The 16,639-nt window shown below is 35.5% G+C and overlaps 2 protein-coding genes across 2 annotated transcripts in view; one reads left to right on the forward strand and one right to left on the reverse strand.

Moving 5' to 3' along the window:
- LOC134751783 (poly(A) polymerase type 3) overlaps positions 1–16,639 on the forward strand; it is a 223,334-nt gene that overhangs the window by 177,291 nt on the left and 29,404 nt on the right. The window lies entirely within an intron of this gene.
- LOC134751755 (seipin) lies at positions 4,069–16,472 on the reverse strand. Its single transcript, XM_063687201.1, has 8 exons — positions 16,068–16,472; positions 14,843–14,988; positions 14,454–14,538; positions 13,820–13,937; positions 6,338–6,476; positions 5,329–5,414; positions 4,616–4,697; positions 4,069–4,198 (listed from the first exon to the last, which is right to left on the reverse strand). The coding sequence occupies exons 1-8, from the start codon at positions 16,334–16,336 to the stop codon at positions 4,125–4,127; spliced, it is 999 nt and encodes a 332-aa protein (XP_063543271.1). The 5' UTR covers positions 16,337–16,472; the 3' UTR covers positions 4,069–4,124.

Below are 16,639 nucleotides of genomic sequence, written 5' to 3' on the forward strand. Positions count from 1 at the left end.
AGCGTCCGTTACGGTTTACGGTTCAATTTGTACTGGTTAATGCCTAATTGCAATTAACGTTCGGCTAACTGGTGCAGGTAAGGCAGACAACAATTATTTTAAGTAAATACCCTTTACAGTTTTTAGTTTATAACCTTGACACTAAAATGCCAGTTCGATTGGGCAATATACCCAATCTGCCCAAGCCAACTGTCATTATAGTAGAAAACCATACAGATTGAGTATTTTTTTGTAGATATGTGTCATTCTCAACTAAAAGGGTACTTATTTATCAATAAGGCGCTATTTCCATATAGCTTCAATTTGAAATCAACCTTATCGACTAGCGACAATGTGGTACCTTTTGGTTGAAAACGTCACATATAAGTATTGAATTTGACAGCTGGTTATGATCATATTAAAAAGATTAAAAAAAGTGTGATGTTGATATAAATATTTATGATAAGTTTTAGGTAAGTACACTTTATATTACTTATATAGTAAGAGTTAATTCACTGAGTTAAAGCGATTTGGAATGGACAGAGCTATTTAGCAACACAGACCAAAAGCTATGAAGATTTTATATGTATGTGTTTGCGTATATCTAATATACTTATTGTATTTTCCCATGTTATGTTACGGTTAACTGTAGTGCCAGTAAATATAGAGGATGGCTAAAAAATAAGTGCATTATCCACCGTGTATACAATATATAATCTAGCCAACCAATTACGTCTATACAAAACAACCTTTTCCAAATTATCTATACAATATGCTATTGCTACCCTATCCCCTTCAAATATATAAGTAGGTTAAATTCTAACAAATCTACCTATCAAGGAGAGAGCTGTGATGTCAGTCTAGTTTTGTGTTCTGTCGTTTATATACGACAAATATATTATTGAATTACCGTCAACTGGGGTAAATAGGGATGGCTGGGGTGAATAGGGTCAAAGCTTAAAATGTGATTTACCTGATAATTTCTTAAAAATACACAAATTGTATCATTCGATTAAGAATAACAGTAGATTTTGTATGATACTACTTGTGTGGGTAGTTATTAAGAAATTGTCAGGTAAATTACATTTTAAGTTTTGTCCCTATTCACCCCGGTTGACGGTATATTTATCAGTATATTTTTGACGTTAATGATTTTTTTCCGACTAACCTTTTGAAATCCAACAGTTTAATAATAGTATACCTTATTGGAATGTATTAGGGTTTATTTTAAATAGTTGTCGTCTATTGCCAACCGTGACGTTCAGAAAGCTAATAATTAACAATATTATTTAACTATATAGCAACTAAATATAAATTCCTCGTAAGCTTTTCTTTAGGGTTCACCCATTAATTATGTCACACGAATTTCGAGATTTTTCGACCCCTCCCCCCCCTCCTTGTCACACTTGGTCACATTTGGCAAACCCACGGAGTAGGATGGAGATGGCAAGTGGGCGTTCCCGTCTATCCGACAGTTAGTAGCGACCGACTCACTTTATGCACAGACTATGCTCAGTTGTTGTGTAAACTTCATGCTCGAATGACATTCACGTCGTACGTACGCTCGTCTAACAAAAATTGATAATTAAATTTAAAATGCCGTATTGTGCAGTATTAAGCTGCAGAAATCACAGCGGTTTAAAAAATCTTTCACGTGGAGGTATTTCCTATCACCGGTGGTTATTTATTTAAATATAATCCGATAAATACGAAAAATCTGTTTCTATTGCATTATTTACGAATGTTCGTTAAGTAAATCTATATTTTATCAGTTAGAACTTAGAGTTCACAATCCTTTGTCACTATTCTTTACGTTTATCTGGAATATTCGCTATCCTAAATGTCAAATAACTTCGCTACTCAGATGCTGCGCAATGTCGATATTTATATCGATAAAGTTAAAGTTACGATATTTCAAGTTTGATGTTTGGTAGTTCGGTAATAAATTATTATTTTAGACACGTTTCTAATTATTATTTGGGATAATCAATGTCTTAGTAAATATGGCAGCTCTGGTCATCAAGCACTAAGTTAAGTCGGGGTCATTTCATGGCAACCTTTCAAACCTTCGTATTCCTTTACATACGTTTTTGTTTTTTACACCCATCATATTTTCATCGTTAATATAATTAGACTAGGTACTTAATGCACTTATGCGTACAATGCATGCAATGTGCCATGAATAAACGTTTTATATTTTCTATTTCTTTATTATTAATTATTGTAGGTTACCACAAGATGCCGATATTAAAAATAAATGGGTCAATGCTACTGGGCAAGAAAATTAGTTTCCGCAAAAATATAGCACCATTTGCTAGGAGCATTTCTTAGAGAAAGATTTCTGGGGATAAAATTGCCATACATCTCATCTAGCGTCCACACGCCTAAAACTTAGTTACTAATTTAGTAATTATTAGTGACATTCGGGCTCACTTAATTAATAAAAAGTGTTCCGTACCACGCAAACTAGCGTGAAATATTGGAATTTTGCCGCCCCCATTCCTGATTTGATAGGTCACAATCTTACAATCAAATCAAGTGGGATCGATGAGCCAGTTTCATGTATGCTTTCACACCATACAATTAATTTGACAATTTAATCAGGTTGTCCCGTCTAGATTGACCTTAAATGCTGCTACAAGTAAATATATTGTTAAAGACGAATACTTACCTATGTAAGTAATTGCAGATTTGTGATCACAAAATAACAGCAATACCGAGTTAATAGACCTTTAAAGAACTGTGATTTTATCTGTTTGACTTTAAGATATATTTAATGTTCACATTAACAACCTAGTTGGTCAATTAATAAGAAACAAATTTCTAGTTAGATATTTGTTGTACTGTACTACATATTATTTTTCATACAATCACGATTATCACTACCTATATTATAATCATAAATAAAGTATCATCTAAATGTGTTAAAACATACGGTAATGAAATATCAATACCTAACTGAACACACAAATATCGATAAAACACTCCGATTACACTGTCCCCTCCCTATATCGTCGAATGGAAAGAAGTTCCAACGGTTAGCTACTCGCAGGCGTGTAGAGGTCTCGAAAACACCAGTGTAACGTGACCGTGAGATCCGTAACAAACCATGCGTAATTAGACCTTACTTATACTGGTTTTTTAGCCCTTTTCTCGCCTGTAATAAGTAAGTGATTTTAAAATTATATAAAATAACGCCATCTGGTGTTGAGTAGTTGTATTAGGTGAACGTTGAGCGAGCTTTTGTGAGATGAATGAGATAATGAAAGAGTCGTATGTCATATAGCTTTGACATTATATTTTAAACCGTCACTCATGTAGCCTACAGTTGATATTCGTTCGAGAAATGTCCACCGGTAATAACTTTTTGGTATGGAAAGTTGCTACGAATCAGAGCAATTTTGTAAGTGTGTGACGTATTTTAACGTGGCTATGAATGTGTGAGTTTAGCGACACTGGTTTTCATACTAAATAGGAGTCATTTCACATCCGCTAGTTTATTAATTCGTGGGCAAACCCCTCCCCCCTGGTGTGATGTCACATTTTTTCAATGAAATCGGCAAATCGAATTAAGTATTATTAATATTTTATCAAAATATTTTTGACAAAGGAAATATTAGTAATTTTATTTTTATAACCCAAAACAGATTAGCAAAGAAAATTAAACGATTAAAAATGATTACCGTTCCAAAAACTTGTTATTATTATTTAACTGTACAGCGAATAAAATAATTTAAATAAGAAAATGACGTCACAAAGTGTGTGACTCCCCCCTCCCCCTTGTCACAACATGTCACATTTTCTTAACCCCCTCCCCCCCCCCCCCTAAGCGTGTGATGTAATTAATGGATGACCCCTTACTTATAACTCGATTTCTTTCTTTATAATAAATTCATATATCATATTTTTTTAGATAACACAATAGCCAATATATTTTATTTCTCAAATATCACTAACGTCTTATGCTTACAACAAACATTTTTAGCTTCGCCGAATAATTGACATAATTTAGTAAAAGTAGGGAATGTAAACTGGTTTTTATTTGTATGAAATTTTGGTTAATAACCGGTTTTTCCATACAATTAAAAACCGGTTTACATTCCCTAGTAAAAAGCCGTACAAAAATACTGTAAGCTTGAATCAGTCTAAGTCTTCTTTGGTTCATCGATGTGTTTCAGCTCCTCCACCAGGCTCTCATCATCGAAGAACATGGAAGAATCTGGAATATAAATGTTAATGAATAACAATGTACAGTCGCCATCAGATATATCGGAGCGGCCGAGGTGTTCACAATATCTGAACACGCACTCTAACGCCCTGACAATAGAGGCGTGTTCAGATATTGTAGCGCCTTAGCAGGCAGCCTTGGCAGGGAGATTTTGGGATTATACTGAGCAACTTTTACTATGGGACCAATCCCGAAATCGCGAAAAAAAATTTGGCTGGTCCATTTTCTATGGGAGGGTAAATTTTTTTTCGCGATTTCGTGGTTGGTCCTATAGTAAAAGTTGCTCAGTATAATCCAAATTTTTTATCCATCCTGTATATCTCTCACATGAAACGTATGTGTATATTTGGATCCTACGCGAAAAAAAGATTCAGAAATACAAATATTATAAATACAATGAACATTTACCTGTTCTCTCCAATTTCACTTTCTTTAAATATTTCTTTTCGTCGTCGGGATCGGTTTCGTTTTTGATGTCGCCAAATTTGCTCTGAAACATAAAACAGCATGTCTGTCACCTTTCTACCATGGGATTTAAGACATATATCTGCAACGGGAATCGGGATTAAAAAAATAACAATTGTTCTCTGTGACGCTTGGAATTGGTTCTAATTTTAGGTTCAGCGTGTCGCAACCCATACAACCATTTTCGGTCGCTGTTACGACGCAAATGAGTCGACACCGTTTTTTCCGGTCACAATTCCAGCCGCAGTGTCGTCGCCGTTACCAGAAATGGGGAAGAGTTGACGCAGACACATTTTGGTCACAAACTGTGGTCGCCGTGTGCACATATTAAATTGTTACCAGTTTTTTTCGGTCACAATGTTTCGAAACAATTCGGTAACGGTTACGACACATTGTGTACAGATTTGGTCACAAACTGAACGCAGTGTATAAAAAATGTTTCGACACTGTGACCGAAAAGTGTACACACGGCGACCACACTTAGTTACTGAAATAATTCTGGTAGCATTGTGTGCACACTGTTACCACACTCAGTAACTAAAACTGTACACAGTCGCAGTGTAGTAACTGTTACGACACATCTGCCATTTAGTTACTACTTTCTGCGATTCTGCGACCGAAATGGTTGTATGGGAAGAGTATCACGGTAAATATACCTTTACGAAGTCTGGCAATCCGTCCTGTAGATGATACCAGCTCAATATAAATATGAGCGACACGAAGAATAAATTCGTACTGATACCTGAAAAAGATATGAACATTAGTAAGATTATCGTAGGCATGAGATTTTTTTATCAACAAGAGAACAGCTCAGGGCTTGGGCGAAAAATCATTTGAGATATTGTGTACACACTGTTACCACACTCAGTAACCTACTAACTTCTATTTGTAACTAGCACGTACACTGGTGTTCGACCTTCTACACTGAACATAAGGTTCAAAATGGCATACGAGTACTAACCAATGGCAGCCGAGTCTTGGATAATGGTACATGCAGTATCGAAGCCCAGTGAAGTGGGCTTCTATTTGTAACTAGCACGTACACTGGTGTTCGACCTTCTACACTGAACATAAGGTTCAAAATGGCATACTAATACTAACCAATGGCAGCCGAGTCTTGGATAATGGTACATGCAGTATCGAAGCCCAGTGAAGTGGGCTTCTATTTGTAACTCGCACGTACACTGGTGTTCGACCTTCTACACTAAACATAAGGTTCAAAATGGCATACTAATACTAACCAATGGCAGCCGAGAGTCTTGGATAATGGTACATGCAGTATCGAAGTCCGGTGAAGTGGGCTTCTATTTGTAACTAGCACGCACACTGGTGTTCGACCTTCTACACTGGACATAAGGTTCAAAATGGCATACTAATACTAACCAATGGCAGCCGAGTCTTGGATAATGGTACATGCAGTATCGAAGCCCGGTGAAGTGGGCTTCTATTTGTAACTAGCACGCACACTGGTGTTCGACCTTCTACACTGGACATAAGGTTCAAAATGGACTACTAATACTAACCAATGGCAGCCGAGAGTCTTGGATAATGGTACATGCAGTATCGAAGCCCGGTGAAGTGGGCTTCTATTTGTAACTAGCACGCACACTGGTGTTCGACCTTCTACACTGGACATAAGGTTCAAAATGGCATACTAATACTAACCAATGGCAGCCGAGAGTCTTGGATAATGGTACATGCAGTACCGGAGGCCGGTAAAGTGAGCCTCTATTTGTAACTCGCAGGCGTATATTTGAGCGTGTCTGGATTGTAGTTCGACGTACGCGTCAGTTACTGGTAAGTTCTGAGGATAGAAAATATGGTTAAATTTAGGCTTGTGTAGTAAATACATGTACTAAAGTCAAAAAGATGCAATTCCCTCCACTGTACTAGACCGAACTATTCCCTAATGATTCTGTACCGAGTAAATTTTAGTATACTACACGCGAAACGGAACGGGAGCGAGGAGTGACACTGACAGCAAAGCGATCCGAGTGATCCGACCAAACTAAAGGCCGTAAAACACCATCGCACCGCACCGCGACCTTAGAACAGTTCTAGGAATAGGTAGTAGGTACTGGTGTGGGCTTCCACATTATCGCACCGAACCGTCAAAACGGTGCGATCCTATCTTACAGACTGCCGCACACGTGCGTCAGTGTTGCCAAGTATCCCATATTTCCATGAAAAAAAAATGTAAAACATGGAAATATGGGACACTTGGCAACACTGGCGCACGTGTGCGGCTAGTCTGTAAGGTAGGATCGCACCGTTTTGACGGTTCGGTGCGATAGTGTGGAAGCCCACGCCAGTACTACCTATTCCTAGAACTGCTCCAAGGTTGCGGTGCGGTGCGATGGTGTGTTACGCCCTTAACGCCGAGCGCGTGCGATGACGATAGAACGGCTCTCGACTAATATGAGCGAGACAGCACATAACCATCACTCCGTTGCAACTGCACGGGAGTAAGCGAGACAACAAATTTTGAATTGTATGTACTACTTTAAAAAACGTCCGCAAAAACCGTTCCGTTACATTATTATGCTCAGTTTGTCTGGGTGTACTACTGCACTAAATGTACTAAAAGACCGAACTAGTACATTTGTGATATTGTACTAGTTTGAAGCGATCTTTTCAGTGAAGCGAGTACGCACAACTCTAGTTAACTTAATAAATATGACCAGACTATAATACTTAAACTGCACTTAGGATTAAGCTTTGAATAAAATTAAAAATGTACATAGTTTTGCATGCCATTATGTGGTGGAATGTATATACCCAAATTCTATTATCTAGCCTGCATTCTCGCAAATAAATGTACATATATTGTAATGTAGATTTATTCTCATGCTCCCGTGCCTCATTCAAGGCTGCTGTCACAAAATTATATAAAAAATAGATAAGTAGTTTTAGATCATAACATTCATAAATCATAAATATGAATTTAATGTAGTTGTTGTAGTTGAAATAGTTAAGTGTTGCATGTTGCTAGGTTTACATTCTAATACCACTTATGTTCTCGGTGAGATATGCTTAAGGAAACAACATAATCTATAATAGTTATGTATATTCTGTCTATATTGTTCTTCACTTGTATGCTTCTGTTTTATCTCTTTGTAATAAAATAAATAAATAAAATAAAATAAAATATTTCCATTTCTATCCAGACAAATCATTGAAACATCAAACATTTATTCAGCAAATAGGCCACAGGGGCACTTTTACATATCAATTTTTACAAGCAATAAAATTAACCAAAAATTACAAAAAACAATTACACATGGAATCAATAAAATATTAGATTAGATTAGTATCTTATCTTATTAGTATTAGTAAAATATTAGATTAGTATTGTCAGAGATGTATCGTCTAAATATCAAATTACACAAAAAAAAACTAATAAAAAATATACCTAGTCGGCTCATAAGTTCTGTCATATACATAGTATCAAATAAAATCAAAAGTTTAAGTTTATTCCGTATAATTTGTACAGCGTTTGAAAGCTTATAAACTAGAGAATCTAAATGTATAACATTTATTCAAAATGACCGCCATAATTATCTACACAGGCTTGAAGTCTTCTTGGCCAGTCGTCAATGGATTCACGCACCACTTTCATGTCGATATTGGCCACTGCCGTAGCAAGAGATTTTTTCAGAGAGTCTAGATTTGCATGAGGTGTTGAGCACACCTTTTCCTCTAAATACTGCCATATTTTATAGTCTAAAGGATTAAGATCTGGGCTAGAGGAGAGCCAATCTTCATGCCGTATAAAGTCGATTTTATTGGAGGCGAGCCAGGCTTGTAGTCATACTTGTTATGAACAAAATGCTGCACTTCATGATAAAAGCAAGCCGCTCTGCACAGTGATAGTAGGGACCAAACTGAGCGATTTGACCCGCAGCAGCGGCAGTTTCACCCCTTAGGAACAGAGATGGCGCCACTTCTTTAAAAAATATTTCAAAAAATTCTACAAGCTAAACCAATGAACCGATTTAAATGTTTAATATCTCAAATGAAAGCGCATTATATACGTTACTTTTAAAAAAATACTTAGAAAATATATACTCAATACTTTTGATAAAAACGGGAATTTTAAGTTTGTTTTTTTACTCGAGTGATAATTTTTACTTGATTTCTCAAAAAAATTGTATGGAATATAAATAGTTTAATGCATGTATATATTACTGAATAAATAACAAGTATTATAAAAAAAACCCGACACCGATATCTCTCATACTTCTCGAAATATGAAAGTTTGAATGTGAGTGTAAATTTCTTCAAGATATATTCCAAATAATTTTACAAGCTAAACTATTCGACCGATTTTAATGTTTAATATCTCAAATAAAAGCTCATTATATATACTACTTATAAAAAAATATTCAAAAAACATATACTGAATACTTTTGGCAAAAAACGGCATCTTAAGTTTTTTTTCTTACTCGATTGATAGTTTTTACTTGATTTCATAAAAAAAATTTATGGAACATGAATAGTTTAATAAATATATATATATTACTGAGTATATAAAAGTATTACAAAAAAACCCGACACCGATACCTTTCATTCTTCGCGAAATATTTAAGTTCAATTATGCATGTTCTTACAAATAAATTCTTTAAAAGAAATCTTCAACCGCAGTAAGTGCACTGATTTTAATATCAAATGTGTCATATGAAAAGAAATCACCCAATTTATTTTAATAAATAAAAAAATTAATAAATAAGAACTGAATAAAGTTTTTTCCTGGTGCTGAATAACAAAAAAATATAACAAATCTAAAACTAGGAATTATTTTTATTTAAAGTGACTACATTTGTAAACAAAAAACTTAAATGTCCTCTTCGGGTTCACCGGTAGATGTAGAACTGAAAAAAAAAGTCGTTTTGAGAAGTACTCGTACCATTTCAATACTACAAAATCACCGATCATACATGAACTGGTTGCTGTAGATTACTGTTGGATAATTTTTGTGCCTGTATATTTACTGTTGAATTATTTTTGTGCCTAGTTGATTACCATTAAACCTATAATTTTGTGCCAGACCTATAATCAGTGGTCAGCATGCAAAATAACTGGATTGAAAATTACATTAACTTACTTTTGATTTGTACAGCCACCTTTGCATGATTTACACTGGGCTGTGCATGGTAAGCTGACGCGACGACACTCACAACCCATAGTTTCGCAGCCAGATTTGCAGCCACAATGGTCCAAGAGGCTTAATTGCGACTAAATCGCCGTAACTGCCGACCATTCCGGAGTCCAACTCTCTTTTTCCTCAGTCCATCCCCAAGAAGATGGACATGGTATGGAAACTTCTGGTTTCATAGCGTTTCCCCATATATGGCCCGCTTGGTAAGCCGTTTGAAGTGCATGTTTATAGAGAGCAGCTGATGTAGGTGGCAGGCTTGTCACAAGCTTGTTTTTTGAAGCAAACAAATATTTGTGAACTTCATTTACGTTTATGTGTTCCGTTTGGCCAAACAATAACACAAATCTAGGGTAACTTTATACTAAAATTAAAATATGTAGTTACACACCTCTGACAACTGACAAAATCAAAAACTTAAAAGTTGACATACTCCTATTTTCCCGTCTTTTTATAGTGGCCAGAGAAAGGCAGCTTGATCTGAACGAATTCTTCCAGTACGAAAACCAAATTTGTCCACCTTCGTTGTCAGTCAATGGAGGGCGTCGTTCAGGGAACAAATCTGATTTGGCCGAGAAATTAGAACCTGCCAACCCTGCCACCTACATCAGCTGCTCTCTATAAACATGCACTTCGAGCAGCTTACCAAGAGGGCCATATATGGGGAAACGCTCTGAAACCAGAAGTTTCAATACCATGTACATCTTTTCGGGGATGGACTGAGGAAAAAGAGAGTTGGACTCCGGAATGGTCGGCAGTTACAGCGATTTGGTCTCAATTAAGCCTCTTGGACCATTGTGGCTGCAAATCTGGCTGCGAAACTATGCATTGTGGGTGTCGTCGCGTCAGCTGGCCATGCACAGCCCAGTGTAAATCATGCAAATGTGCCTGTACAAATCAAAAGTAAGTTAATGTAATTTTCAATTAAGGGTTATTTTGCATGCTGACCACTAATTATAGGTCTGGCACAAAATTATAGGTTTAATGGTTATCAACTAGGCACAAAAATACTTCAACAGTAATCTACAGCAACCAGTTCATGTATGATCAGTGATTTTGTAGTATTGGAATGGTACGAGTACTTCAAAACGACTATTCTTTTTCAGTTTTACATCTACCGGTGAACCATATAATTTGACATCACCTAATAATAATTAGTTGCCCGTTTATTTTTGTATTTAATACACTGACAATTATCTGATTCAATTCGGCTTATATGTATAAAAACTACTAAATTGACCTACTTTTATATTATACACATAGATTTAAGATTAGATCCTAAGTATGCATGTAATATTGGTATGCCCCCACGGGGTCCATGTGGAACTACCAAGAATTTGTAATACCTATAAAACCATGGTTGCAATAAATAAATATGAAATATGAACCCGAAGAGGACATTTAAGTTTTTTGTTTACAAATGTAGTCACTTTAAATAAAAATAATTCCTAATTTTAGAATTGTTATATTTTTTTTGTAATTCACCACCAGGAAAAAACTTTATTCAGTTTTTATTTATAAATTTTTTATTTATTAAAATAAATTGGGTGATTTCTTTTCATATGACACATTTCATATTAAAATCAGTGCACTTACTGCGGTTGAAGATTTCTTTTAAAGGATTTATTTGTAAGAACGTGCATAATTGAACTTAAATATTTCGTGAAGAATGAAAGGTATCGGTGTCGGGTTTTTTTGTAATACTTTTGTATACTCAGTACTATATATATATTTATTAAACTATTCATGTTCCATAATATTTTTTTTAAGAAATCAAGTAAAAACTATCAATCGAGTAAGAAAAAAAACTTAAGATGCCGTTTTTTGCCAAAAGGGTTTAGTATATGTTTTATGAGTATTTTTTTATAAGTAATGTATATAATGAGCTTTTACTTGAGATATTAAACATTGAAATCGGTCAAATAGTTAAGCTTGTAGAATTTTTTGAAATATGTTTTGAAGAAATTTACACTCACATTCAAACTTTTATATTTCGTGAAGTATGAGAGGTATCGGTGTCGGGTTTATTTTATAATACTTGGTATTTATTCAGTAATATATACATGCGTTAAGCTATTCATGTTTCATACATTTTTTTTGAGAAACCAAGTAAAAACTATCAATCGAGTAAAAAAAAAAAACTTAAGATGCCGTTTTTTGTCAAAAGTAATCAGCAGATATTTTTTGAGTATTTTTTTAAAAGTAATGTATATAATGAGCTTTCATTTGCGATATTAAACATTTAAATCGGTTCATTGGTTTAGCTTGTAGAATTTTTTGAAATATTTTTTTAAGAAGTGGCGCCATCTCTGTTCCTAAGGGGTGAAACTTGCGCTGCTGCGGGTCAAATCACTCAGTTTGGTCCCTACTAGCACTGTGCAAAGCGGCTTGCTTTTATCATGAAGTGCAGCATCCGGGCAAAAAATGGCCATAACAAGTATGACTATTGTGTAGACTTTGCCTTATGGGCTGGAGCAGAGTCCTGCTGGAAAACCCAATGCTTGTTTAGAAACATCGTATGGGATAGTGGTTTCACAATATTAGTCAACACCGTGTCTTGGTACACTTTGGCACTAGTTTTTACTCCTTTCTCACAAAAATGCATACTAGTGACGCCCGCATAAGAAACTCCCAGCCAAACCATCACAGATGAAGGGTGATGACCTCTTTGAATACGGGGAATGCTATTAGACGCTTCTTTACTATTGCGAGCGTACACTCTATCATTTTGTTTATTACAGTTTTCTTCTATGTCAAAAATTTTCTCGTCCGAAAACAGTATACAACGGTGCTTATTTTTAGCGTACTTCTTCAATAAAGCTTTAGATCTTTTAAGCCTTAAAGCTTTAAGCCGACCATTGAGAAGATGGCCACTTTTTCGTTTATAAGCACGAAGTCTCAGGTCTTTTCACCGTGTTTTTGCTCAAACCCATCTGGAGGGCCATAACTTTTTGTTTCCTAGCGGGATTTCTGGCAATGCGTGCCCTAATTGCTTGTACAACCGCTGGAGTCCTAGCTGTACGCGGACGACCGCTTCTTTTCTTGTCATTTAAACTAGAGACCTCACTGTATCTTTCTATGGTACGATACACAAATCTTAGAGAGAATTTTAAATTTTCAAGTAGCTTAAAAATTTTAGTCGGCGAGTGACCACAACGATATAGTGCAATTATTGCGGTACGGCTATCTTTAAGCGTCCACTCCATGTTGAAGAAAACAGAAAATTGCAAAATTATACTACTCAAATATTTAATAAAGATTCGAAATTCAAATGCAGAACGGTTTTTGTTTTAGGAGTTCCAAATTTAAATTTTAAAGGCCAGTGACAGAACTTATGAGCCGACTAGGTACAAACAACAGACAAGTACTAAAATTATTTAGAGATGTTAAAGTCTCTAGGTGTCAGAGATAAAATATGCATAATAATAAAAAAACGATCATCAAATTATCCTTAGAGATGTAAAGGGTCTCCAAGACTTGAATTGTTATATAATTAATAAAAAGACAAGATATTAAATCAGACAAACAGACAAGAGCCGAATGAAGTATCTCACGTTAATGCCACCATAGAGTAACTTATACTAGAGCGGTACTGTCATAGTAAATTTTGTAACCCCAGTAAATTCACTGCCATCTGTCGACACACTTTAAAACTAAAAATAAAGATTTATAAAAATACGATAGAATGTATTTAAATATAGATAAATGATGTTTTTTATTTGCATTTATTATTTTTATGATTTTGACCCAAGTTCTTTCACTGATATGCGTTAAAATTGTTAAATAACATACGAAACCGTCAACGCCATCTATACGACTGTAGGCCAAAACTAGTAGCGCCCTCTGAACGAGAATCAAATTTTCTTGATTTTCGAGGCACGTTTTTTCCTTAGACTGTATCCATCTATTACGGAGTCTTTGATGCCACTCAAAAGTAAAGTTACATAGGTAACATTCGTCTCTCTCTGGCGGTACTAAATGGAAAGAGATACCTGGTCGTCCTCAAAGTCACTGAACAGTTCGACGTGAAGTTGCTGACGCTCCTCGTTCACTCCCGTGAGGAGTAAGGGAGCGAACACTACTGTTCGGATAAATTCGTGTAGACATGACCTGTCAAAATCAAGTATATAACTTCACAAGTTCACAGACAACCCTAATGATTAAGTAGAGAAAAATAGATATGTAGATATTTGCCAAAAAATAAATATCAATAGGGGGTAATAATGCAATGTTCTGCCGCCAGAGTGCAGCACTAGCGCTTATCGTAAACCATAGAGTAACTTATACATACTGTTTTTTGACAAGTTTCCACAGATAATAAAATATGACATTGATACATAAAGACGGTTTGTTTACAAAGGGCCTACCGGGAAACGCGAAAATTGAAATTTAGTTATCTGCCTCTACATCGCTAGAATATGCAAGTGATAGAGAGCTTAGATTGTGATGGATTGTCCTAGTGGCGCCCCCTACTCAGAGTTTCCCTATTTCTAATAAGCCTACATTCAAAGGTTACGTTGTTTCACAGAGTACCATCACCTATAGAAACCTTTATCAAATCAGCTTGGTTTGCTGTCTGCCGAACAGGACCACAAGTAACTTAGAACCTAGCTTGCTAGCACTAACCTGTGTGTAAGCATAGCGGATCTGCAGGATGATGACACTAGGACTCCGCCCTTAGCCCTCATCTGAGCACACACCATGAACATACCTGTAAATAACGATATACAGAGAACAAGAAAAGGAAAAAGCATATTTATTCATTGATTTTTTGGTACTCGGTCAAAGTTCTTGTATACTACACACCTGCTACTTACGAAGTAGCAAATATATATATCACACAGCTTATAGAGCAAGAGCCCATGACTGCCAGACTTAAGTCTAACTATAAAATCTGAAAGTTTTTCTATAAATGGCCCATTAATACGTAAGAACGATTCCCGATTATGAAAGGCCCTGGTGGCTTTGGGGGCAACACTAAAAGTTCTTGAGAAATAAAAGTAATAGTCATATACCAAGTTCTTTGTTGATGGGCGACTCTGGCATGTCAAGTATGAGCCGCACGCGGTAGGGCTGCGCTGACATTAGCATCTGACTATATTTCGTGAGCTGGACGTGGGCTGATGGGAATGAACAAAGGCCCATTTGCTCGTCGCATGACCTGAAAAAAGACATTTTCTTTGAAGTTAATACTTATAATACATAAACATTTAGTAAGTAGCTTATACCCGGACACCTAGGTAATTTAATTTAAAAAACTTGACAAAAATTACTAGATTTAAAACACAGCATATTATACGCATATTATACATATATAGCATATTATACGTGTTAAATAAATAGTAATAATATAAATGTAATAGAAATATTAGAAATAAGACCATACTTAGCATACAATCTATTAAGAGTCTGAGAGTAGATTTTGTAATTTCTTTTTTTTGAAAAATAAACAGGCCCCTGGATGTGACATCCTCAAGTTTGAGCTGTATTGTTAGGGTTCCGTACCGTATCCAAAGGGTAAAAACGGGACCCTATTACTAAGACTCCTCTGTCCGTCTGTCACCAGGCTGTATCTCATAAACCATGATAGCTAGACAGTTGAAATTTTCACAGATGATGTCATTTCTGTTGCCGTTATAACAACAAATTGGTGGGCGAGTCCGACTCGCACTTGTCCGTTTTTTTAACCTAAGCAACTCATTTTTTACTTAGTGTGCTATGAATGTAATCTGCAATGCAATTAAATTAAGCATTAGACAATAAAAGTGACAGGTTAATGATCGAGATTAGAGGTCGAGAGAGATCAGACTTAATATATTCACACCCATGATCTAGAATGAGATGGTATAATGAGACATATTTCAAAATATTTAGATCAGTACGGTTTCACTCACTATTATTTTTAGTCGCTTTTGGCGACATGTGAATAGTGAGTGAAACCGTACTGATCTAAATATATTAAAATCTTTTTATGCCCAACTGTTTATTTGGTCAATGCCATAAAATAAAAACTAATTTTGGCCAGCAAACACTTTATAATAAAACATTTCTATCAATTGAAACACGTTATTAAACACAGAGCTAATTAATAAATTAAATAACAGTTTTAAGCATACTTAATCAGGCATAGGTTTACTATAACAACAGAATTAATAGTCTAGTGAGATTTAAATCTTAGGACCACTTAGTCTTAAATCAAAGAGTTATGGATTATTATGTTAATTTTTTTAATTTACTTACTTGAACTGTAGATGCACGGGCCTCATATGCGTAACGTTGGGCATGTACGTATAGTAAAACACCACATACATAAAAATGGACACCCATAAAATCGCAGTAACGAACACGGATATGATCCCAGCCCTGTACAGTAACTCTTTCACGCTATTTATTCCTTCCTCTGTCTTCTTCTTATACCCCAAGTACTGGTGCAGCACAAATGCTTCTATAGGATTACGCACAAACTCACGAACAATGTGAAATGGGTTCACATAATTTAATAGCGCCATGGTTTTTCTAATTTATGGACTGTTATCTAAACTCCGGTCAAGGAAACGGAACTAGAACAGTGTTTTAGATAATGGCCGATTTATTTCATCGACGATAATAGGCCGTCGACTAGTGATACTGATAATAAATGTAGAAAGAAAACAAATCCACCGGCTGATAAGTTGAACTGTCAAAAAGGTCGATTCCGTCAGTTTGACATTAAAGTTCCCATTTTAATAGTTATTAATTTCGTTTACGTAGTAGCACTGTATATATCTTGTATGTAAATAAATTTGTTCTTCCTTGGTATCAATTAAAAAAAA

The sequence above is a fragment of the Cydia strobilella genome, chromosome 23 (genome assembly GCF_947568885.1).
Source record: "Cydia strobilella chromosome 23, ilCydStro3.1, whole genome shotgun sequence".
NCBI lineage: Eukaryota > Metazoa > Arthropoda > Insecta > Lepidoptera > Tortricidae > Cydia > Cydia strobilella.

Excerpts from the sequence above, each read along its gene's own strand:
- LOC134751755 (XM_063687201.1), bottom strand. The coding sequence starts at position 16,336 with ATGGCGCTATTAAATTATGTGAACCCATTTCACATTGTTCGTGAGTTT. Across the intron at positions 6,477-13,819 it reads GTGACTTTGAGGACGACCAG|AACTTACCAGTAACTGACGC; the intron begins GTATCTCTTTCC and ends TTCTATCCTCAG. Across the intron at positions 5,415-6,337 it reads AAGACTCTCGGCTGCCATTG|GTATCAGTACGAATTTATTC; the intron begins GTTAGTATTAGT and ends TATCTTTTTCAG.